This window comes from Camelus ferus, chromosome 1 (genome assembly GCF_009834535.1).
Source record: "Camelus ferus isolate YT-003-E chromosome 1, BCGSAC_Cfer_1.0, whole genome shotgun sequence".
NCBI lineage: Eukaryota > Metazoa > Chordata > Mammalia > Artiodactyla > Camelidae > Camelus > Camelus ferus.
The window spans coordinates 23,034,047-23,058,872 of record NC_045696.1 but is presented as its reverse complement, the minus strand read 5'-3'; the positions used below and the strand labels follow the sequence as shown (position 1 = coordinate 23,058,872).

At 35.0% G+C, this 24,826-nt stretch overlaps 1 protein-coding gene across 17 annotated transcripts in view; it reads left to right on the top strand.

The window, feature by feature from the left end:
• LOC116662781 overlaps nucleotides 1-24,826 on the top strand; it is a 551,908-nt gene that overhangs the window by 397,462 nt on the left and 129,620 nt on the right. For all 17 annotated transcript variants that reach the window (XR_004318892.1, XR_004318881.1, XR_004318878.1 and 14 more), the window contains one exon: nucleotides 11,210-11,255. Coding sequence is in view for 2 of the 17 variants with exons in the window: in XM_032477183.1 (XP_032333074.1) it covers nucleotides 11,210-11,255 (46 nt within the window). In the remaining 15 variants the exon portion in view is untranslated. The remainder of the gene's footprint in view (nucleotides 1-11,209; nucleotides 11,256-24,826) is intronic.

The following is a 24,826-nucleotide window of genomic DNA, read 5'->3' as shown; positions in this document are numbered from 1 at the left end:
CTTAGCTACGTACAGCATCGGAGTCACCCCAGGGGCCTTTTCAGAGCACACTTGCCTTGGACCCATTCCTGGATATTCTGCCTCAGTAGGTCTGGAGTGGAGGCTTGGCATGTGTATTTTGAAAAGACTCCCAGGTAAGCCCAGTGTAGTTTCTGGATTAGAAATCACAGATCTAAGACCTTTCCTCACCGTCATGCTATGAGGGTCCCTAATATTTGGAGAGTTCCCTATTGGACATGATGTTAAAAGACTCCATTCATTAGGACAAGGACCTGCCACCCTATGAGTCTGGGAAGTAGACTAACTTAACTTGCCCTGCTTTTCTTCCCACTTCCCATTTTAAATTATGATTCACACCTTGCTCAAAAGCAAAGCCCTAATTTGTTTGCACATGTTTAAATAATATTTCAAAGATAATTTCATATAATGTAAAATATCTCCAACTGCTAATCTATTTTAAAAGAATCCTTTTTAAGTAATATGTATTAATAAACCCTGTATGCTTCTTTGAGAAATAATAATTTAGAGAAATATTTGCAAAAGGCAATGATAATGAAATAAACATATGTATAAGTAAGTAAATAATAAATAAATGTAAAATAGTTTTTCCTTATAGAACACCTTTATATCTAGTGTCTAACCTGTTAGACTATAGGCATCCTGAAGCTCATACATATTTTAATTAAAATGTAATTCATCCTCTGTATATTTAAAATAGTATGGGCATGGCCTATTTTCAAATTAATATTTTATTTGTATCTTATATGTACAAGGAAGAAATCATAACCTTGCTTTCATTTATTGAATAAACATACGGAAAGCTTTAAAGTTAATTTAAGAAATAATTTCTGCCTTTATAATGCTGCTGAAACTACTCTGCTACTGTGAACACCTAGTGGGCTCTTAGTTGCAAATCCAAGGGGCATATGTAGCTCTTTATTGGACTTCTTCACACATTTGACTTGGACAACCACCCAGTTTGAGATTCTGTTAACTTCTGTACTCTCCCCATTCTTTCCATTCTAATCTTTCACCATTCCTCCTCTAAGTCCCCAGGAGCACTATTTTCTATCATCCTTGAATTTCTTCTCCCTACACTCTACACAGTGTTTCTAGGTGAGCAAACTGATTCCCGTAATATCAATTCTTACTGTAGGAGTTTCCCCAGTTTTCATCTCCCACAAAATGAGTTCTCACTTGAGCCACAAATCCCCTGCTCTCTCGGTGGCTCTACCAGTATCTTAAATCTCAAAGCCATATCTCAGTGTTTTCCTCTTTGAATTGTTGTTACTCTTACTCTTTCTCTCCAAGGTGATGGCATCAGAATGAACCAGTTTTCCAAGCTAAAATTTGAGTCATCTGTGCCTCCTCCCTCAACATTGTCACCCATATCTGACTCCTCCTAATACAGCCTTCTAAACTTTTCTTGAAACCTTCCTTCCTCTCCCTGTGTATTCCCACTGCTCCAGGTTAGGACTCTCATCAGCTCTCCTTGTGAACTGCACAAAACCCTCTGAGTTTGTTTCTCCATTCCAAGTCTTGCCTGAGCAATCTACAGTTAAATAAAACTCTTAACATGGTGCCCCACACATACCCTGAAAGGTATCAACTCTGTGTAAGGGGAATAGCAAATACAGCATCAGTGCCACGACTCCCTTGCATCTATGGAAAATTTAGTAACAAAAGTATTCTATTTTAATAAATCCTAATATTCATTCAGAATCTTTCTCAAAACAGAAACTGAGCCACCAGCTACATCATGTAAGATTTGGCGATAAGAGTAAATTCACTTGGCATATGGATTAGGATTCAACCCCTTAGTATGCCACAAGTTCATCCATGACCTGGCCTTTGTCAAGTTCTCAGTTTCACCTCCAGCCACTCCATGTCTCATATTCTATGTAACACTTCAGCGATAGTCGTTTCTTTCTGACACTAAGCTGTTTCTTCTCTCAGGGCTTCTGCTTCTGCTGAACTCTTTGTCTGGAGGCTTTCTCTTCGCATCCCCAGCCTTTTGCCAATTCTGACTCCCATTAATTCTTACCTGTCTTGTAGAGCTCCTGACTCCAGTGAGCGATGTGACTCTAACCCATGTTCCTGTGATATCCTGGGCGTACTTCTGTCAATGTCTGTCATTGCTCTTATTACTCTCGCTTATCATTTTTCCAATTATGTGACTGTCTAGCCCACTAGATGATAGGTGCCTAGAAACAGAAACACAGTTTTGTTATTCTTTGCACTTTGGGGACAGCTTAAATAGTACCTAACACGTAACCTAGCACAGTGCTGTATAAGGTGAATTAATTAATTTCAAAAGTATTGCCACAAAGGGGGAAAAATGGTATATGTAGGAGAGGTTTTCATCTTTCTTTAAAGCAAAAGTCACAAACTTCTGCCATGGACCCTCCAGCCCAATACAGTCCACCCTAGTTCACATAATTAATCCATGTTGTCAGGTTGCTATAGGAATTAGAGTTTCAAACATCTGGATAAATACCAGAAACACTAAATACATTTTCCATAAAAATGTATGTTTAAATAATGACTGAGTTAATGACTTCAGAGAAACACTTTGGGAAATTGCTTCTAAATATCTAAATTCTGGGGTTTTGTCATGAATTGTTAGTATACATTATATATCAAAGTTATATATACTTTATATTGATTTATCTTTGCCCATATTTAAAAGAATACGTATTGAATTGATGATCTGTGCAATGTAAGCACTATTTATTCATCTCAAAAACATGTTTTCCCTTTATATGATTGCAGAACATCTAATAAAACTTTTAAGATCGTTTTTATAACATAATTTATATTACTTTTCTGGTCTTCTTAGTCATAAACTGAAGACATAATTGTGCCTTCAGTGAAAGTAGGTATAAGGGTTCTATGTGGCCTGAAGAAATTTTCTGTTGAAATCTACTTTTATGTAGCAATATATGTTTAGAGTCCTCAGTCAAAAAATTTTAAGTTTTTTTGAGCTTTTACTTGTGTGTTTTTTGTAAAATTAAACAAATGATTGTATGCTAATATAGGCATAGGATTAAGTATTTCCATATTGTTGATGAAAAATTAGAAAGTGTCTGAGTCTGAATTATTGATCCAGGGGTGTGTGTGTGTGTGTTTGTGTAGGTGTGTATGTACACATTGTTTGGAGAAAATGTGAGAAGATAGAGGCAGAGGAAAAAGGGTTCAGTTTCAAAATACAAATGCTGTGTAATTTGATCCAATAATACATGAGCTTTGAGCAGGAACTTCAGGGAACTGGGTCTCATATTTCACATGGAAGGTTTTTGAGAGTCCTGAGGCAGCAATATGAAATCTTTCCACTTGATTCACTGAAACATCAGTAAATAGCGCGAAGTAGTTTTCTCTTTGGTGTCTGAATATAATTTGGTGACTCCTAGATCTGGAATGTTTTGAAATAAAATTGTTTGTCTTAAAATATGAAACAGTATGTGCACTGGCCAATTCACAGAGATGAATGGGAGGCTCTCCAGAAGTATAATAAAAATTGCGGGAAAAAATATCTGTATGACAAATAGAAATTGTTCCCTTTTTATCCTCGGTTCATGTCAGCCAGGCAAACCAACTTCATTTGTAGGAAAATGGAGAAGGGAAATCTGGCCAAGGAAATGACTGATTCCTGGCCTTAGTGAGTCCGGGTTTTCATGTGCAGGAGTTCAGACAGGAATCATTTCGTCTGAATGATGCTACAGCTCAATCCATTCATTCCCCCACATTTCCTGAGCACTTGCAACGTGTCAGGGATGATAAGCAAACACAGAATCGACCCCACCTCATAGAGCTTCCAGTCTAGTGGCAGAGAGAGGCAGACTATTCAGTATTCACACAAACAACAGTGAAATGATAACTGTCACAATTGCAGAGAAGAAGGAGTACAAAGAAATAAACAGGGTAGTGCGGAAGCCTGTCTGAGGAAGCAACACATCAGTTGAAATTTGGAGGATGGATAGATATTAACCGGGCAAAAAAAATAGGGGGGAAGAGGACTATGTAGTATCTTTGTCATCAAGACACATGTTCTTAGAAAAAGGAAATGCCACACATAGAACTTTGGAGCCTTATTGATATCTGAAGTGGGGTGAAGGGGAAATGAAATGTGTTGGATGGACCTTCAGCTACAGCAACATATTTGTTTAGCTTACATTCTAAAAAGGGAAATAACAAGGAATAAAAAGGGGGATAACAAACATTTTAGCAAATAAATATATAATATGTTGGGTAGTTAAAAAATGCAATGAAAAATAAAACAAAAGAAGAAGATGGAAAGGTGAGGGAGGGATGTCATCTCCGGGCAGTGGTAAGCGAAGACCTTTCTCAGCAGACCCTTGAATGAAGTGAGATAGTGAGCTCTGCCCTATTTTTTTTTTTTTTTTTTAAGAGCCAGAGAAAAAGATGACTTTAGCCGAATAGTATTGCTGATTTAATCTGGGTTAGATATTTAGAGCCTATTTTATAATCTTGATACTTCTGTACATTTGTATTTGGAAGTATTTTAAAAATCATTATATAATGTATATGTTTTACTCTGTGGGAGGGAGGATGGTGTCTCCAAGGTCCAGGAAAAATCTAAGTTAGCAGCAACAGTAAGGTAGGAGTTTCATGTGAAACAAGCCTGGAGAAGTGAGTGGGTGCTCAACCAGCAGGTCCTGGCAGACTCTGTTGAGAATTTCAGTCTTTATTCCAAGAGCAATGGGAAAACATTGAAGGATTTTAAGCATGGGTAGGAGTGATAGGATTGGATCTGTATATTGAATGATTTAGAAATTTCCATTTAGTCAAGACATTTTAAGCAAGCATCTATTATTTGCCGGGTTCTGTGCTAGATACAGAGACATAGTGGTGATAGATTTTTACAATTAAAGAACTTGAAGTCTAGAGGTGGGTGAAATTTTTGCTGTCATCTGCAGATGAACTCACTAGATATTTTGGGATCTCCATGTAAGTTATTTATTCTACACCTTCAGCAAACCACATGTTATACGAATGTTAGTCAATCACTTTGATTTTAATAGCTTTGAGAATGTTGGTAACTTCCTAGTTCTTTTATTGGGGAGAAAAGTTTATTTTAGTGTAATCAAGTAGCTTCTGTATACCATTTTACCAGTTTTCTATTGTATCCATGCAAAAATATGATCCTTTTCCAAATTTGAGACTTCTAATATTTCAGGGTCAAGAAATCCTGAGTAAAGGACAGAAGAACCACATAAGGGTCTTGTTCATTGTTTAAGCAAAACAAAACAAAACAAAACAAAACAAAACAAAATCACCCCTTTGGAGTGTCATTTGAGGATTGGAACTTAACAGATTTTGCCAAAAGGGGATTTAAAATTCAAGTATCAATGATAAGTGAACTTTTAGTGTTTTAGAGGTATTCTTGTCTTCTGTCCAAGAAACATAGTATAAGTGACTCACCACTGTCAAAGGCCTGAGGAGATAATCAAGACTGACTCTTGATGAGAATATATGTGTATATGAAAGGATGCCAAACAATTCAAAAGATTGGTTTAAGATCTTCTTTTGAGTACTTGCCTCTGGCTTTGGTATTTCCCACAGATTGATATCATTTCTCAGATGTTGTATCATTTTTCCACAAAAGTTTATTAATATACTTCTCAAGACAAATGAGCTTCATTGTTTGCCACAGAGGGAAAATTGGTGTTAGTGAAACTTGGTCTTTAATTGTGTAGAGAACAGGGCTACCGCGTTTCTCCGTTGTCTCAAGTGATTTATGGACCTAGGCATAAATTTCACAGCAAATTAGATTTTATTTAAGTAACACAAATTGACACCATATAGAATAAGCTACCTTATATTCATCGTAAAACAAGAGCAGTTTCTTTCTGGAGCTTGGTAGACTATTAAATAATCTCAGTCAGGAACCCAGATCAAAACCCTACCTTTGCCACTTACAGTCTTTCTGATGTTAGGGAGTCATTTAATCCTCTTAAGTATCCATTTCTTTATCCATAAATGGAAATAATAATTATGAGTTTTAACTAATAAGGGTAAATGACCTAGGTTGATATCTGAAGTTAAATGGAGCTCATTAAGTTCCTTTCTGATGCATTCACTTTAATCACTGTGTTCTTTTCAGATATTTACCAATAATATTTTTGCAGTCAATTATGTGTTAAAATTTGAGAAGTGTAAGTCATTATTTTACAGAAAAATCAAATGGTGACATGAAGGAAAATCTCAGGTTCAAATGCCCGTAATACCACAGTAGCAGAGCCAAGGGTGATACCTGATAGTCTTCAAGAATCACTGTGACCTCCTCCTTTTGTTTTTTGCCTCCCTCATCTACCTAATCTTCCCACCTTCTCTAAAATCTGAACACCAGCTCCTCGCTTCCCTATTCCCCTGCCTTATTTATCTTTATAGCACTCACCATCATTTGTCATGTTACATATTTATTTATAAATTAGTTTATTATTTTTGATAGTATATAACCTCTGTATGGACAAGAACTTCTTATTTTGGATGTAACCTTCTCTAAATTAAAATTATTAATTTATTAAATTTTCCAAAATAAAAGTTGGAATATTTTAGGAATAAAATGCTGCGCATTTCATTTATTGCAAAAGAAAGTTCATTTAAAGAGAGTGTGTGTCTTTTTAATAAATGATGTTAAACTTACTTGTATTGTATATAATAAACATAGCTAAAAATTACACATCTAGGTCTGTGTGATTTTTAAAATACAGCGTATTTTAAACGCATGGAGATTTTTACTGCAGAAAGATATCAGACATGACAATCTGACAGCCTGTCACTGGGGTGCCTTCACTGCTTTTCTCAGATCATCTGACAAGACCTCGGCTGGGCCTCTGCAAGTTACTGAAGAATACTTCCAGAGCCATCCTAATGGGCATGTTCCAACTGCCATTTGGGGGAAAAATGATCACTGGAGACCAATCTCTACAGCGGGTCTATTGGCAGAAAACCAGTCATATCAGCCTCTCCAATAGCGCCTTTGTGAGGAAGAAGTCCTCATCAGATTCCTTGGACATGAAGTTACTGTTAGGACTACTCTCAAACTATGTTCTCACCATGCAAGGAAGCTGCAGTTTTTGAAAGGTCAGGAGGAGGCTTATGATGATTTAGACCATCTTAAGAGTTATAGGAAGTAAATGTGGTTATAATACTGTAAAAGCTTTGGGTCTTCTACTCTTGTGAGAAGAATCTGTGTGCCATTAACTAAACCACAACTTCCTGATGTTGAAGAGACCAAAACTAAGAGACCAACAGTAACCCTTACTCTCCCCTGGACTTGGATTCAAGGTGTAGAATTGGTTATTCAAATTGTGAGGTGTAGAAGCGAGAACAAGGTGTGTAAAAGGCTAGGCGGAAACACTAGATTTTTTTAATTTTGCACAAAATTTTATGCCTTGTTAGTAATGTCAGAAAACTTAGTATTGTAAAAGGGAGCTTTATTTTTTAATTGTGTTTATATTCTGTGTTGATCAAATAGAAGGATGTGGGTTTTCGAGTAAAAATATACTACAGGTAGATATTTTTTAATATGAATCTCTGAAAAAAACTGGAAACGAAACTTAAAGCTAAAAATGGGAAAGTTTTAATGTCCATTATTCCTAAAATGGCAATACTCTGCTTAGTGGAAATCAAAGGAAAGTATATGCTGTGATAATAAAATCAGGCTTTACTCATAAATATGATAGTATACGTCTTAATTCACTTATATACCCAGAAAGTATGAAAACTTATCTAGACAATCAAACCCAGTTGGCCTATAGGTACTAATATACTTTCAAATTGGATTTTAATAAGCATGTGAACTGTAATTCTTTATATGTTTATTATAAAAAGCATGCACATTTTGGTTAGAGGCGTGAAGTGTAGACATTATAAAGTTGGTTGTTATGATGTAGTTTTGTAGACATGCTAAGTTCTGGTTTTGCTCTTATTCTTCAAGAGCATTGAACGACTTTCTCTCTTTGTAGAATGTACATTTGTGACTTCTCATTCTAATGAAAGAACTAAAGCCTTTATGGATGAAAACTTAGATACATTTATACATTATTTAAAATTCTCTTGATTGTTCAAATTGCATTCTTCTAGAACAGGGTATCTCTTTGGTGTTTTTGTTTGCATCTTAATGAGCAGTTGTCTCCTCAGTGGAAGAGGAGAGCAAAGAGCAAGAGAGTTTCTAATTAATTTTATATTAAAAATAGTAACTTGACATTCACTTGTTGTCCTTCTCCAACTGTCTTTAAAATCTTGCCTTTCACAGTCTGGTAATCTTGCCTTAAATTGGCAGTCATCTGTACCATGTATGTCACTTTGAAACTTGTAGACATGTTTATTTACCATAACCCTGATATTGGAGATATTTAAAAAGCCAATACTCTAGTCTCTAGTCAAGGATATTTGAGAATAAAAAATACATAATGGATTAGAAGTATGTATATATCAGTATTTAACTATATTTGCTTATATATAACAGAATTGTGTTTGCCCACAATAATGCATATTTATATTTATATATCTATAAGAGTGCTGAACTATATAATCATATGACTTCTTGCAGAAAAATATAGAAATACTTTTTACTTCACTGAAATTTCAAAGAACATATTTCCTTGTAATTCATTCTGTCTTTTCTCTCTCTCAAATACGGTTAGATTAAGTTGCTTAAACTTCGGCACAGACAGACAAAATTTTCTCAGTCAGCATTCTTTCTTCATGTTATAAGCAGAATTGAAAAATTGGAGCAATAAAAGCCATCAAATACATCTTACTACTAAATAGTGCTTTATCTTCTTAGGTACTCTAGTTACTTTGGCTAGATACACTCCAAACTCTCAAATTATTTAATTTCACAATATGGAAACACTTTTTAATCTACTATCTTTTTGTATATCTGATGTAATTTTTAAACTTATGACACTCATCCTTTGACATTCTGCAAAGGAAACATGAATTAATCATTGAGTTTGTCCAACAAGAGGATAGGCATCTTAAGCTGACACTGTGAGCTTCCAGCGTGGCCCACACAAGCTGTTCCTGAGATCACGGCACAAGAAAACATCCCCACAGCTATTGCACGGCTCCTTGCTCAGCTCCCACTCTGAAAATTCTAGACTTTGATAGTCCAGGGGAGGATTCTATGCTTATGTAAAGTTGATTCTGTTATTGCACTTTATGAAAACATAGAAGTTACTGTTAACAGCAAAACAAACTGGGCCAGAGGTTACTGTGTGTCTTTTGAAAGTATTTATAGGAAATGGCTTAATAAGCCATTGTTCTTACAAAAATTACATTCTATTAATTAAGAATCATAATTTATTGTGTGTGTGTGTGTGTGTGTGTGTGTGTGTGTGTGTGTGTGTGTGTAATGAAGTGTAGCCAGAAACAGATAATTTCATTACTGCTTATAATAGTACAGATCAATGCAGAAAGGGAAAGCATTTGTTAAAGAGCAATGTTAGATTTTCTTTGAATATTGCCCAGAAAGCAGACTTTGTGTGAAAATACTACTGTGTGACTTCTCTCATATCCAACTAGTAAACATCCATTCGTGATGGTTTTGTCCACTTTGTAGCCCCTGTGCTGTTTCCTTTTATTTGCTTTTCCTGTTTTGTCTCACTGATTTGAAAGCAGCTTAAGACTGGAATCCTGTCATTTAACTCTTTGGCACAGTTGACCCTCCACATCCACAGAGTCTACATCCATGGATTCAACCAACCAGGGTTTGGAAAATATTTGAAAAAAAATTCTAGGAAGTTCCACAAACTAAAACTTGAATTTGCTGCACAGACATCTCTTTATGTAGCATTTACATTATATTAGTTATTATAAATGACCTAAAGATGATTTAAAGTCTATGGAAGGAGAGAAATAGATGAGGGAGATTAAGAGGCACAAACCCCCAGTTACAAAATAAATGAATCACGGGTATGAAATGTACAGTGTGAAGAATATAGTCAATAACTATGTGATATCTTTGTATAGTGACAGATGGTAACTAGACTTACCATGGTGATCACTTTGAAATATATAGAAATATTGAATCACTATGTTGCGTACCGGGAACTAGCATAGTATTATAGGTCAATTATACCTCAAAAACAGACAAACAAACACATAGAAAAAGAGATCAGATCTGTGGTTACCAAAGGTTAGGGTGGAGGAAGGGGAATTAGAAGAAGGCCGTCAAAAGGTACAAACTTCCAGTCACAAGGTAAAGAAGTACTGAGGATGTCATGTACAACAGATAAATAGAATTTACATTGCTATGTGTTGTATATGTCTCCCTCCACCAAGGAAAAGAGTTTTGAATGAGGTAGATACGATAAGTGTTAGTGACACAGGTCATTATTCAGGGAGGAGTATGAAGCTTCATCAAGAAGATAGAACTTATCAAGAGCAGAGTACACAATTCCACTCTCTCTACTCCTTTTCCAATTTGGAAGTTACAAATAATTAACAATACTGTGGGATAAGTATGAGACTGGGAGATGGAAATTCTACTCTTGGTTCTGTCATGAGCTAGCTATGTGACTTTGCTTTGCTTTGTACAGTAAGGATGTTGGACCAGTTGATTATTAAATTACCTTCTAGTTCTAAAAGTAATTCTTTGCTAATGAAGAGCACTAGATTTCCTTACAGGAATTCCCTTTGTCAGGTAATAGCTCTCTTAAAACTGGAATGTAGGACTTGATTTCACTCCAAGCTGAAATCCTGTGATCATAGCCACAAAATGGACAATTTTACTACCTATATTTTTAATGATATAAAAAATGTTGTTAAATCTGGAAGTCTTTGTAATTTTTGTTGTTTTTAAGTTGGTGTTTTGCCTCATTTTAGCAATATGGCATAATTTTACTTTTTCCTTTCCACCTTTACCAACTGTCAATAGTAAAATTATGAAATTGGCTAATAGCTGTGAATATTAAGAGTCTTACTCAGTATATCCATGTGCTATAGACAGCAAAAATGCCCATTTCATATATATTCCTATTCCAGTGCTTGTGTGTCCTTCAGGGTTGCCAGATTCATTTGTGGGTGGAGCAACCAATGCCTCACACAGTAAATAGACTCCCCCCCCAACCCCCGGCAGACAGACCACTGACACTGACACTCGTTGTCGATAATAATGTTAAAACAATCCTGCTATTTTATTATTCTCTATGTCATCTATTTTCCACTTGTTTTCTAGGGTATCCTGGAAGATTAATCAGAGAACCTTTCAAGCACTTATAAAGGTAGGAAAAAAAGAACACTTTTTTGGTTACATGTTGTATTTGTTTTAGCTGTTTCAGTAATTTACTCCTCTTTAGATAGAGACAGAACTGATGTTGCTTATTCTAAAAAACTGAAAAATAGGTTATGTCTACTTACTTGCTAAACTTGAAATCATCTAACACATGGTTAGATGTGTTTTGAATTTTTCTTCCATATGATTATGAACTACTAGAGTTTATTATAACTTTTATAGTTTATGTTTTACTGTGGACTGAATTTATTCATCCTTTTACGTTTTTGTATTACATTCTTCATAATTTTAGGGTAGTCTGACATTAGTATATACAATTTCCATATATTAGGAAGATAAGTTTATAATATATACACTTATGTATATTAATATATGCAATATATTGTTAGAAATCGAGATTCTCTGGCCTACCATAATTACATATTTTTCTTTCTATTTTAAAACTGTAATTTTTAAAGAACCAACCAAAGTAGCCATACGGATAATTAGCTATCAGTGATTTAGTAAAATAAATGTTAGTTTGGAAGAATTTACTTCAGTATTAGCTTTACTTAATAAAAGTGCCAGAAAATGTGGCCCTTTTCTTGGCTGGGATGTATGTGAAGATAAATTTAGAATTTCTAGTCTAGTAAATACTTCTCTGATAATAGCTTAATTGCAGCTATTTCAAACCAAATTGTTTAATTGTGGTGAATCATATGCAGATTGTTCAGATGTAGGTCAACCTCCCACTCCCACGTTCCAGCACCTCTTTTCTAATTCAGGAAAGCTGCTCAATGCCTAAAAGAGACAGAACACCACTGATTAAGGACATAAGACAAACACAAACAACGGTAACGTAAAAGTCAACAGGGGGCCAGGAGTCGGAAAAAAAGGCACGGGCGGCTGCATTTATTTTACCTCTGCCGATGGCCTCTTATGGTTGCTGTGTGTGCACGACGGTTTGCTCACTGCTCATGAGATTTGTTGTTGGCAAATCACAGTGCCTCTAGGATGCTGTTTCCTCATCTGTACTTATTTTCGGTGATCTGGATAAGTGCACAGGTGGGCCTCATGAACGGGACAGAATACCTTGTGTAGCCCTGGGGGAGGCCAGCGGAGATGTACTGCAGTTGTAGAAGGGATAGGAATCCTTTATTTTTCTGGCTGCTGCATTCTGGTTCTAACCTCTGCTTGCCTTTGTGATGAGTCATTGTATCACTTTCTGATGAACAGAGGAGGTTTTATGCTTCTGCTAAATCTTTATAGGTGGTCTACTATACTTTGAAAGAAAAATTTTTATTTCCAGTTTCTAAAGTATCAAAAAATGATAAAGCAGAGTCAGGAGTTTGTTACAGTTGTTGTCTTTTATCTTTAGGTAATTGTCGCCGATGTTTTTGGTATATTGACAGAAAATAGTGAGCCTTTCTGGTTATTGACAAAAAACTATATTGGACTTTATATTAATAAAATTAGATTCTATGCCTTACTGTAAATGATTTTTTAAATTATCTTTCTTTACTGGAATTTTATTTAAGAATTTGAATTTATATTTTCATATAAATTATGATTTTTACCATTTTCTAAAATGTGTTTTGAGGTTAAATTTTTTGTTCTTGAATAATTATGGAAGAATTGTTGAATTAAATTACTGACTTAGAATGATTTTCTAATTCTTTGAATGGGGAAAATAGATGGTATATACTTTATTTCTTTTAATATAAATACTTTTATGGTTTGAATTATTTAAAATTAAAAAATTGAGAAGTATACTAAGTAGGATGTGGTATTTCCCTCAAAGTTAGCTACTGCTGAAGTTTTGGTGTTTATTCTTCCAGATTCTTTTCTTTCTATACATAAACATCAGTATCAATCTGCGCACCTAGTGCTTTCATACCATATGCATGATTCTGTGTTTTTTTAACATTTTAATTATGAACATCCTTCTAAGTCAATATATGTTATCTATTTCACCCTTTTTAATAGCTGTATATTGAACAACTTTTTTTGGTGTACCATGATTTAGTTAATAGCTCTTGGAATTTTTTTTTTAATAGAACTTTAAAATAGAATGAAAGCAAGTCTTCCTTAATTACATTTCTGGCAAGCATACAAAAGAATAATTCTTGTTTGTACGTTGAATTAGGAAATTAAGGAGCAAAGGAAAAGTGTTATAGTAACGAGGCATTAAAAAAAATTCTTAGGTAAGTGTACATAAATGGTCAGGGGAAAGAAAAGCTAGTAACATAGATGTTCATATAACTGGGTTGTGGGAATGTAAAACTAAAATTCCATTTTTTTCAAGGCTCATACCAAGTGGCACCTTCCTCCATAAGCATTCAAACAGACATTCCCCTTCATCCTCATTCTCACCAATTGTGTTACATCTTCATGACATTGGGAAAAAATAGATCTCATCACATTTGCTGCATATAAAAATTTATCTTGCATTTGTCTTTTTTCTTCACCTAGGCTGTTGAATCTTAGCGGATAATGACTGTGCATTACTTATCTTTGAACCTAGTAGGTGCTGAATAAATGGTCATTCAGTTAAAGTGAATTAAAGTGTGAACATAGGGAGAAATCAAGTGGAAATGTTTGATCCTATGAAAATTTTATAAGATGCCACTATTTGCCTGTCTGTTTTCTCTGGAGTAAATACAGTAATAATCATTTTTTTCGGATGAGTGAGATACAAATGATATAAACATATGTTTTTGATATAAAATAAAAATTATTTAAAATTGAATTCTAATGATTCTTAGTGGCATCCATGCTTAAAATCATACCTACAAGTTAAGTATTTCAGTAAAATATTTATAAATTTATAAAAAAACATATTTGTATGGTACTGAAGATATTTATATATTACCTCATATGGATCTAAAAACACTGTCAGTCTTAAGGCATTATGCACACATAAGACACTGTTGTTGCTGTTAACACAGTAACAAAGTTGGCTCTGTGAATTAAAAGTATGGATGATTATTGACAAAATAGAAGTAATACATAAAAGAAGCAATTCTTCATGTGAATTCAGTTAGAAGAAAGGGAATATTGTTTTTAGCACTTTTACATAATACAAGTTGCTGCTCATGCCATTTAGATGAATCTTTGACATTATCTCAACCAGCAAAAGTAGACTTATTAATAACTTGAATCATGACTGAAAGAATCTCTGATTCCACATTAGTCTGAACTCAATGGTAGTATAAGTTTAAAATATCTGAACAGATGCACCGATTTCTTTTTCTTTTTTTACAGAAAAGTGAAAAATTAGTGGGTGTAAAAGTCTCTTTTGAAACTGAATGTAATGCCTGGTGCATAATGGTTTTTCTTTTCATCTTACTTGCAGAAGTCACTAGCTCCAACTGATTGCACATACATTTTACTGGGCAAATCAGGAAGGAGGAAAGGATCTTGGTCAGACTTCTCTAAATAGATTTCTGAGCTTGTTGCTGACCTTTGCTTGACTAGAGCTTGAAATTTAGTATTTCAGATGCAAACTGATGCGTTTTTTTTTTCTCAAACTTCTCCCAGTCATTGTTATCTATTTGGCCAAGGTTGCAAATGCAAGTGTTTTAAGAATCCATGTATTCAACAAAAGTGGGTGTAACAGACCAGTATTATACAATAAGGAGTGGTGTGGACTGAGGAACAGATAGATGATCATATGCACAACATACAAGGGCTGCTTCTACTCACTTCAGTCAATTTTCTAGCTGATCGTATGTTCCAGTGACCATAACTTCTGAAGGTGGAATTGAATATTGGAATTTTTGTGTGAAGTCTCACAGTTTTTGAATGTGCACTCAAATTTTAAATATTGGGGGGAAAAAAACAAGAAAACCATATAAAGGGGTCATGACATGCCTTAGGTGGGCAGTTTACTACCTTTTCATGGATGCCATGCATACTTGCTCAATCCATGAGTGAATCATAGATCACTAAGAAATAGGGAAATTAAAGAGCACTGTAACCCTTGTTCTCCCATGTCCTTTGGAAATTTTGTGTAATAATTTAGGCAGGAGCCACAAGTCATTAGCAACAAATATGGAGACCTACCAGATAAGCCTTTTTTTTAAAATTGAAGTATAGTCAGTTGCAATGTGTCAATTTCTGGTGTGCAGCATAATGTTTAAGTAATACATATACATACATAGATTTGTTTTCTTATTCTTTTTCATTATATGTTACTACAAGATACTGAATATAGTTCCCTGGGCTATACAGAAGAAATTTGTTTCTTATCAGATAAGCCTTTTCAGTCTATCTCTGGATTCCAGAAAGAGGAAAGCAAGACTGAACCAATTAAAATATATTATGAAGTGCAAAAGAATTATGGTTAAGAGACATCATTTTTTGAACATATATTTTTTCTAACCCCTGACTACTAATTTATTACCATCTTTTGTTTTACTCAAGCTTTCTGCAAACCTTTGGTCTTTTATTAATCTTAAAAGAAAATGATGACTAAAGATAATGGATCAAAGGGAAGTCAAGCCCATGGGGAAAATAAAAATCAAACATGCAAATCTTGTCACATAATCATTAATGAATAAACATGGGTCAGTGGACCCTGGTTTGTTTTACATTTTTACCTTTAATATTTTACTCTCTGAGACCTCTCCTGACTTCCTCTGGACAGATTCACCCTCCCTTCTTCTATTTGAATTCTTTATTATATCACTACATATTTCACTGCATTTAATGGTACCTAATTACAGTTGCTCACATGTCTCTCTTCCCAAGTAGAATTGAGACTCTTAAGGTCAGAGATAATATCTTTAAAACTTTTTTTAAAAAAAAATCATAACTTACAGAAAATTTGCAAGTACAGCACAGAGAACTTTTTCCACAGAACTATTTGAAAGGAAATTGCCAACCTAATGCCTCATTACCCTCAAGTACTTTTAGCATGTGTTTCCTTACAAACAAAGACATTTTCCACATAACCGCAGTAAAATAATATCAAATACTAAGGACTGAATTGTGCCTCTCCATTCATATAGTGAAGCCCTAACAATGTAATGGTACTTGGAGAAGAGGCCTTTGGGACCTAAGTAGATTTAAATGAGGTAATGAGCATGGGTCTCTCATAATGGGATTAGTGTGCTTATAAGAAGATACCCTAGAGAGTTTGCTTTCTCTTTCCCACTCCCTCTCCCTCTCTCTCTCTCTCTCTCTCCTCTGCCATGTGAGAGCAAAAGCAAGCAAGAAAATTCTCACTGAGGAATGGAATTGGTTAGCTCCTTGATCTTGGACTTGCCAGCCTCCAAATGTGAGAAATAAGTTCCTGTTGCTTGAGCTGCCCAGGCTAGGATATTTTGTTAAAGCAGCTGGAGCTGACTAATACATCAGGAAGTTAACAATGATATATTACTACCATCTAATCCTCAGATGCCATTGAATTTTCAATTGTCTGAATAAATTCCAGCTACTGTCCTTTAGCGTGTAAGAATTTGTTTTCAAATGATCTTCATTTAGTAGTTTCATTTTATTAGGCTCCATGAGTATAGAAATGGTCCACAGACATTCCTTGACTTTCATAACCCTGATACTTTTGAAGATTACATTCCAGTTGTTTCATAGCATGCCTTTAATTTGGGTTTGATTGATGCAAGGATCATATTTTATGCAAATTTGGATCCTAACATCTAGGACAGTGTCTGGCACATAGATGATGTTCAGTAAACTCTAGTTGAGGAATAAATTAGTGATTGAAAACCTCTACTGAGAAACCCTGAATCACTTGCATAATGCTAGTATCAAGAACTTCAAAACTATAAAGATAAAAATATAAAACATGTCCACAAATAAAAAAAGAACACAAACTCTGATGTATTCTGGTAATGATGTTGAGATCTGTTCTTTAACTCATTTCGTGGGCATTCATACACTGGCTGTTTTGTAAGTTAATACCAGTTTCTTTGGAGCAGTGCTCCTCAAAGCATGGTCTGGACTATTCCAGGTTACACACTGCTTCTGGTTCATGATGACGTAAGTTGAGAAGTTGAGGATAAGCATTTAGAAAACCTTCTTAGCATTTTGACAGAGTGATTCTATTTCTGCTGAATCTAATTATTCTGAAGTGAAATATTAGATATATTTTATCTAATATTTTCTTTTTCTTTTTTAACCTATTTATCTAGTAATTAGTTTACATTGTTTGCTGTATTATTGATCCACAATGGATTAGAGACTGAAGATGGGCCACTTACCACAGTTTGTGGTCATTCTCATCAGAGTAAAGGGGGATAATTTTGAACTAGAACATGCTGGCACTTGACCTTGCACCTGAAGCATGGGTAAACTCTTACTAGTTTATAAACTAGAGAAATGGACAATTCGGGCATAACAAAGTGTAAGAGTAAGTGTGTGTGTGTATCATGCATGTGCAAATGTGCATTTGTTTGCATGTTTGTGCATGTTGGATGGGTATCAGAAGACAGGAACCTCAAAAGACAGTAAGACCTCATAATTCACATCCTGGGTAATGCCAGCTCTTCCCACATCTGATTGCATTGCATCCCGAAACATTAGTTCCAGGAGCATTGCCTTCTGTCGAACATTCTTGTGTTCCCTTTCATTCTGAACACATTCTTTCCCTTGACCACCAAAGTCCTAGAGTTCCCATTGCTGACAAAACACTGATAAGCTCCTCTGATCAAGAAAGTGGCCAGCGCTGCTATGACCACTTCTAGATGACAGAGCTTATGCACAACTTTCCAAATATTTAAATGGCAAGAAAAAAGAAGTAGTTAGAAAAGAGGGAAAATGATGAGAGAAAGAATAGAATAAGCATAAGAAATAATGATAGGGGAAAAAGAACATAACAGGAAGGAAACACATGACTGCATCAAGTTTGACTTACCCTGGCAGCCTTCAAGGGCAGTAACATTAAGTTCAGTTCAAAACATACTTATTAAGAAACTGTCATAGACCAGACACGAGACCCGGTAAATAAAAAGAAGAATAAGGCACAAGAACTTACCCTAGCATGACTGTAGTGTTTTGGGTAAGACAGATAAGCAAATATGATTTCCAGGTAGTGTTTGGGACACTCGTTGGGGTGTTCACAGGCTCAGGGGAAAGGTGACAGTCCAGCCTCCCTGGCTTCTCTGAGGAGATTACGCCCGTGAAGGTTCTTGATGAAAATGAAACTAAATTGAAAAAAACAGGATAGGGAAGAAGAACAATTTGATAGTCAGCATTCAGTTGAGGAACTGGTACATTGTTAGTGCTTAATAAATGTCTGTTGAATGAATGAACGGTTTGATTAATTAGAATTAGCTGACCAACTGGAGGGAAGTGCAATGCTAGAAAGAGGAACTAGGAAGAGGCATGGAAGCATAACACAGCAACGGTGCGCCGGGCAGAGGGAAAAGCTGCAGCCCCCCGAGCTGGAGTAAAATCTGTGTGGCAGAGAGGGATGAGCTGAGGATGGAGGCTTAAGTAGAAGACAGGTAATTTCCCTGCAATGCTAAGGCCCCAGGCCTTTTCTGTGGGTATAGGGATGTGACATTGTGATGTGTGTAGTGTAGTTTGATTGTACATGACTAAGTGTGGGGAGACAGGATAGACACAGTAATACTAATTAAGAGGCCATTTCACTAGTCTTGACAGGAAAAGACGAAGATCTAACAGACGGCAATGAAGGAGTGGTGAAGAATGGTGGAGGGGCAGGTACACAGATTCAGGAGTCACTTGAGAAGTAGAATTAGTGGAATATCTCACTGATTCAGTGGATAGTGGAAGAGGTGGGGTAAATCACAGTGTGAAGGATAAAGATGAAAGCTTGGGCAATTTCTGTTTTTATGATTTGGGTGCCTAGATGAATGATGATATTCTAGATCAAGCTGAGGTATATATATGGGAGGACAAATAAGTGGAAAATAGGGAAAGATACAAAAAGGAATCCAGTTTCAGACATTAAATTGAGGTGCTTTTTGAGGAAGAGAAAAGATCAAAGCTGGAGAAATATATGTATATTTTTATATATATATGTAATATTATGGTATGCATATATAGCAAGGGTTTCATTTGTCAATTCTGTCTTCAGAGAGTCATGTAAAACTTTACTTTCTCATTAATTTATTGCTGTCAGATTAACTTACTGCTTAAATATATCATTTGAAATTCTAGTAATTCAGTCCATATTTTAAAACATACCACAGAGGGAAAATGCTGTAGCTTAAAACTAGTTCCAGACTTGTGAAAACATCATGTGTCTCCACTACCAAAGCCAAGAGGAGAACTGTGCCAATTACATGCCTGAACCTGTTTCAGTTTCAATTACCTGGATTATTGAGGCAGAAACAACCTTTGTGCTTAATTGACCCTTGTAATTGTCTTAGTTCTCTGCTTTACCTTTCTCGTGGGTGCATTTCTATGTTCTACTGTTATTGGAAAGAAAAATTAGCTTCCTTTACTGGTGGCTCCAGAAAAAAAATTTTAAATATACTTTACAGTTCAGAGAATTAACATTTTATTAGCCTCTGTATTTAGAGAGTAACATAATGAATAAAGGGAAAGCAGTTGACCAGTAGTCACCTCATGGTCATCGTGTCTTCAGTTCAGTTACCTCTTACTGTTTTTTACAACAAACCTCAATGACTCAGTCTTATCAGTAGTCACCTTTGAGCATCTCCTAATTTAAGATGTCCAGAGACCAAACAGATTCTTGAACTCACCATATGTTTGCGTCAGTGTTGTAAAGGTTAGGTCTCCAGGCAACTCATGCACCTGCAGTGAAAGTCAAACTGGATTAGTCAATGGAAAGAGAATGCTTACACTTCAGTCTCTCAACCACAAGTTCAGCTTTTCCATATAGCAGTCCAAAACCCAAGGATTTCTACCAACTGGAGACATTGACAGCACAGCTGTCATTATATCCCTAATCTTTCACTCAGTAACTTTTTTCAACCCAGTTAATGGAAAAGCCAGAATGATCAGGTAGTGCATGAATAAATTATGATTCTCTCAAATTTCCTTTCTGGATTATCTTATATGGAAGAGGTAGAAAAAATCTATGTAATGCCACTCCTTTTCCCGTGAACACAGTGGGTGAGAACAAATGTAAAGTTTCTGGTTATCAATTTCATGTACTAAAATATATAGACTCCAAAATATATAAATCTAAGTTTAGTGTTTTAAAACTCAGAAATATTTAACAGTCAAAATTCATAAAGCATGCAGGTAGCCTCTCATCATTTATTTTCATCTATTCAAGTGTTTATTCACTGGTAGATTTCATCAATGAGTATTGAGCATGTCCTCTGTACTAGGCAAGATATTAGGCTTTGCAGACTTGTAGGCATAAGTCAGATTGTCTGTCCTCAGAGGGATGCATATAGTTCTAAGAGCACAGAGGACAGGCTTTAACCCTAATCTGGACCAAAAGCCTCAGGTGTGGCTTCCCAGAGAGGATATGAAGGTAGAGACTCAAAGAGTCAGGCAGACTGACAAGATGGATAAGGGAGTCCCAGCTACCTTACACACATATTGATGGCAAGGAAAACCCACTTGAGGAATGACAATGTGATGTTTGGAACACAGAGAATACATGGGGGAGGGGCCAGGCAAGTCGACATGTGCTAAATCACAAAAGCTTTCAATGCAATGCTGGTAACTTTGAATTAAGTTCTGAAGATGGTGAAGAACAAATGAATGAATATAAGAATGGGCACGAATTGACCAGATTTACTTGTTAGAACAATCTCTGTAAATTTCTGCAACTATGAAAGCTAAGTAAATTGATCAAGCAAGAAGTGTCAATAAAGAGGAGAGTGACCAGTGAATAGAAGAGTGAGAAGAAGGTTGTGCAGGTTATTCAAGAGCTATTTTCAATATCAAGTTGACAAGAACTTCACCATTCTTGTGTGGGAGGTTAACATGAGCTGGAAATCTTGTGTGGCTCTCTAAGTTTGCAAGAAAGGGTATGTATTTCAGTGCCAATAACTGGCTAAGAGGAAAAGGTTTGGGAGACAATGAGGTCAATTATGAACATGTTGAGAGGTTGATGTGTTTGAGGTAGTCTGTTAGTGACATAAGTAGACTGTTGAATAGGTAGATCTGTCCCTTAAGACAGAAACTTAGACTAAAGATAGACTAGAAGGAGTTATTTGTGTATAATCAGTAAAAAGATGGGAAATAGTTTGGAGATTCCTCAAAAAACTAAAAATGGACTTACCATATGATCCAGCAATCCCACTCCTGGGCATATATCCGAAGGGAACTGTAATTTGAAAAGATACATGCACCCCTGTATTCATAGCATCACTATGTACAATAGTCAAGACATGAAAACAACCTAAATGACCATCAAGAGAGGACTGGATAAAGAAACTGTAGTATATTTATACAGTGGAATACTACTCAGCCTTAAAAAAGAATAAAATAATGCCATTTGCAGCAACATGGATGGATCTGGAGATTGTCATTCTAAGTGAAGTAAGCCAGAGAGAGAAAGAAAAATACCATATGATACCACTCATATGTGTAATCTAAAAAAGAAAAAAATAAAGAAGGCACTAATGAACATATCTACAAAACAGAAACAGACTCACAGACATAGTAAACAAACTTATGGTAACCGGGGAAGGGAGTGGGAAAAGATAAATTGGGAGTTCGAGATTCGCAAATACTAACTACTATATATAAAATAGATAAACAACATGTTTATTCTGTGTAGCACAGGGAACTATATTCAATTTCTTGTAGTAACCTATAATGAAAAAGAATATGAAAAGGAATATATGTATGTATATGTATGAATGGAACATAATGCTGTACACTAGAAATTATCACACTGTAACTGACTATACTTCAATTTTAAAAAAGATGTAAATGGAGTAGTCCAGATGTACATCTATGGCAGGAAGTGAACCAACCTCCAAACCATGATGAGCCAGTAGAGTGCGTGAAATTACAGATGCAGGGCTGATGTGACAAAAGTCTCATCCAAAATCCTAAAATCTTTGAATATTAATGTGGGATGACTTCTTTTGAAAGATGCCTTGTATTTTGAAAAACAAGAATCCAAATTCTAGGAAAAATCTTTCTAAAATAAAAGGAAGTGCACCCCGGTCTTGAAATGTGTTGCATTTCTGCAAATCTTATTTTCAAACAGTCCACTTTATGTTTTAACTCACAAGTGGTCAGACCCATCCTGTTCAAGTATGAGCACAAAAACATAATCAAAGATTACTCAGCACTCAGGATCCCACTTTTTCCTACAAGATCTTTTTTTTTTTTTAATTTTATAGCACCCAACTCACTTAAAGAAGAACAACCTTCTCAAAGTGTGAAGTTTTCGATGATCTAATTCACTTAGCTATGGCAATATTTTCCTCCATTAGCTCATTAGAAAGAATGCCAATGACATAAAAATAAATGGGAGTAAAAATAAATTAAATATTTGACCTTAATAACATATTGCTTAACTCCTATTTGTTTAATGTCACCTTCATATGAATTAGCATAATCTAAAAGAATGATTTCATTTTCTACCCTGTAAAACAATGTTACAGAAAGGTTAAATGGCCACAGAAAGAAAGATAGTCTGAGAAGGCTTTTTTTTTCTTTGTGAATTAAATAGGCTTTAGACAGCTATTAAATCTTATAAAATGTATTTTAAGGTAATATTTTAGTCAAGCTAATATGTAACTTCTAATTATTCCTATACACATTAGTGAGATCTCTGTGGGATCAATATTAGTAAAAGAACATCAGGTTAAATATCATAAAGATGAATCAATTCCATAGTCTTAACATTTTTAGGATTCATTATTACTCAGATTTTACTATATTTCATTATCATTGTTAAGATATTATTCAAGCAAATCAGTTAACTTTTATCAAAACCAGATATAAAACCTAATTATTTAATTTGATAATAGCTTTTTAAAATTTTTATTGTCAGAAAATTTATATCATTTTCATATTATCATTATCATCATTTTAAAATGTATATATAGAGAGCCATGCATGTCCAAGTCATAAACAGATAAAGCCTCTATCATTTATAGCAGTCATTTTTATTCATACTAAAAAACTGATTTTTTAAGAAATTTGCTTAACAAGCAAAAATAATATATTATCATTTGAGGTAATTTGAAGATCAGTCATTATTCATGAACCCATTGGATGGGTGGATCCTTTGTTAACCCAGTGTCTCACCTCTTGTCCCCCTTCCTGTCCCATCTCTCTTCTGTCTTTGGTGGAATATTTTTGTGACCCGACAGAGCCACATGTAACTCTGACCTGTGTATGGTCAATAAATAGCACAAAAATTTGGAAGGTGTCCAAAGAAGAACTTTTTTTTTAACTTTCTAAAGAGGAGATTAAAAAAACAAAACCAAAAAACCTCTCTTCCTACCTTCTAAACTATCATACATTGTAAGAGCATAACTTTGAGGGTTACAGGAGGACAGGGCAGAGGTTAGGGGAACATGGGACAATGTGGTTGTTTGAAGGACTGTCGAAAAATTATATCACCCAAGACTGGTATTTTCATGAGTTTTTTGATGTAATGTACAATTAAAATAAGTGTTTGCTTATTTTAATATTGCTCCAATCTATTTTTAACAAGAGGGTTGTATTCAATTTTATGGAATACATCTTTAATTTAGTATCTACAAATAAATCACTTCTTAAGTTTAACTACTAACATATTTTTCCAGCTTAGAATTTCATGACCAAAAAAAGTTTGTATTTTTAGCATCAATAACCCATTAGAATATAAAAGTTTTTGTTACCTTAGGTTTTAAGTAAGGAATTTATGTATTCACAGAGGTAAAAAAATTTTTAATAACACTTTTGACAATAAGCTACATTAAGAAAAAGAAATCTCCTCCTTGTAACAATTAGACTTTCCTCTTAATAACCCATTTAATCAGATCTTGACTTAAAAAAAAAAGAAAGGCATTTTTGAGAGGTTTATTTTCTCATTTATCAACTTACATACACATCTTTCTTCTTTGATACTTTCATTCCATCCAACTTGATCTAACTCATTCTTACAGAAATCTGTGACTAGCTTCTCCTTACCCATTTGAGATTTCCATTGTTTTAATGAAAATATATCCTTTATTTTTCCCCCCGACATTTTTCTTCACTCCATATCTTGCAAAAATTGGCCTCACCACCTTCTGCAACATAGCCCTCATTCTTTGGTCTTCTTTCGACCTTCTCCATGCTCGCCCCACTCTGCATGCCCCAACCCTTGCCTCAGTATTGTCTGATCAGGGACCCCCTTAGGCATGCCCACACTCTCCTCTGGAACCCCCAACCTATGAAAAAATGTAACCAGAGCAATGCCTTGCACTTACCTGTTATCAAACTCTCCTTAATACTTTATTAACTGAATTATTTTTATATTCCCAGAACCATACTAAATGATGACAGATATGTTCTAGATCCTCAATCGTTTTTTTATTGTATGAATGAATAATTCCATCATCCAGGAAAAAAAAAAAAAAAACCTCTTATTTATGTTTTTAAACTAGTTCCTTCATATATATTTGGTATTCATGCAGTATTTTTTTGGCTGACAACTAAACACGTTCTGCCTGGTTTTAT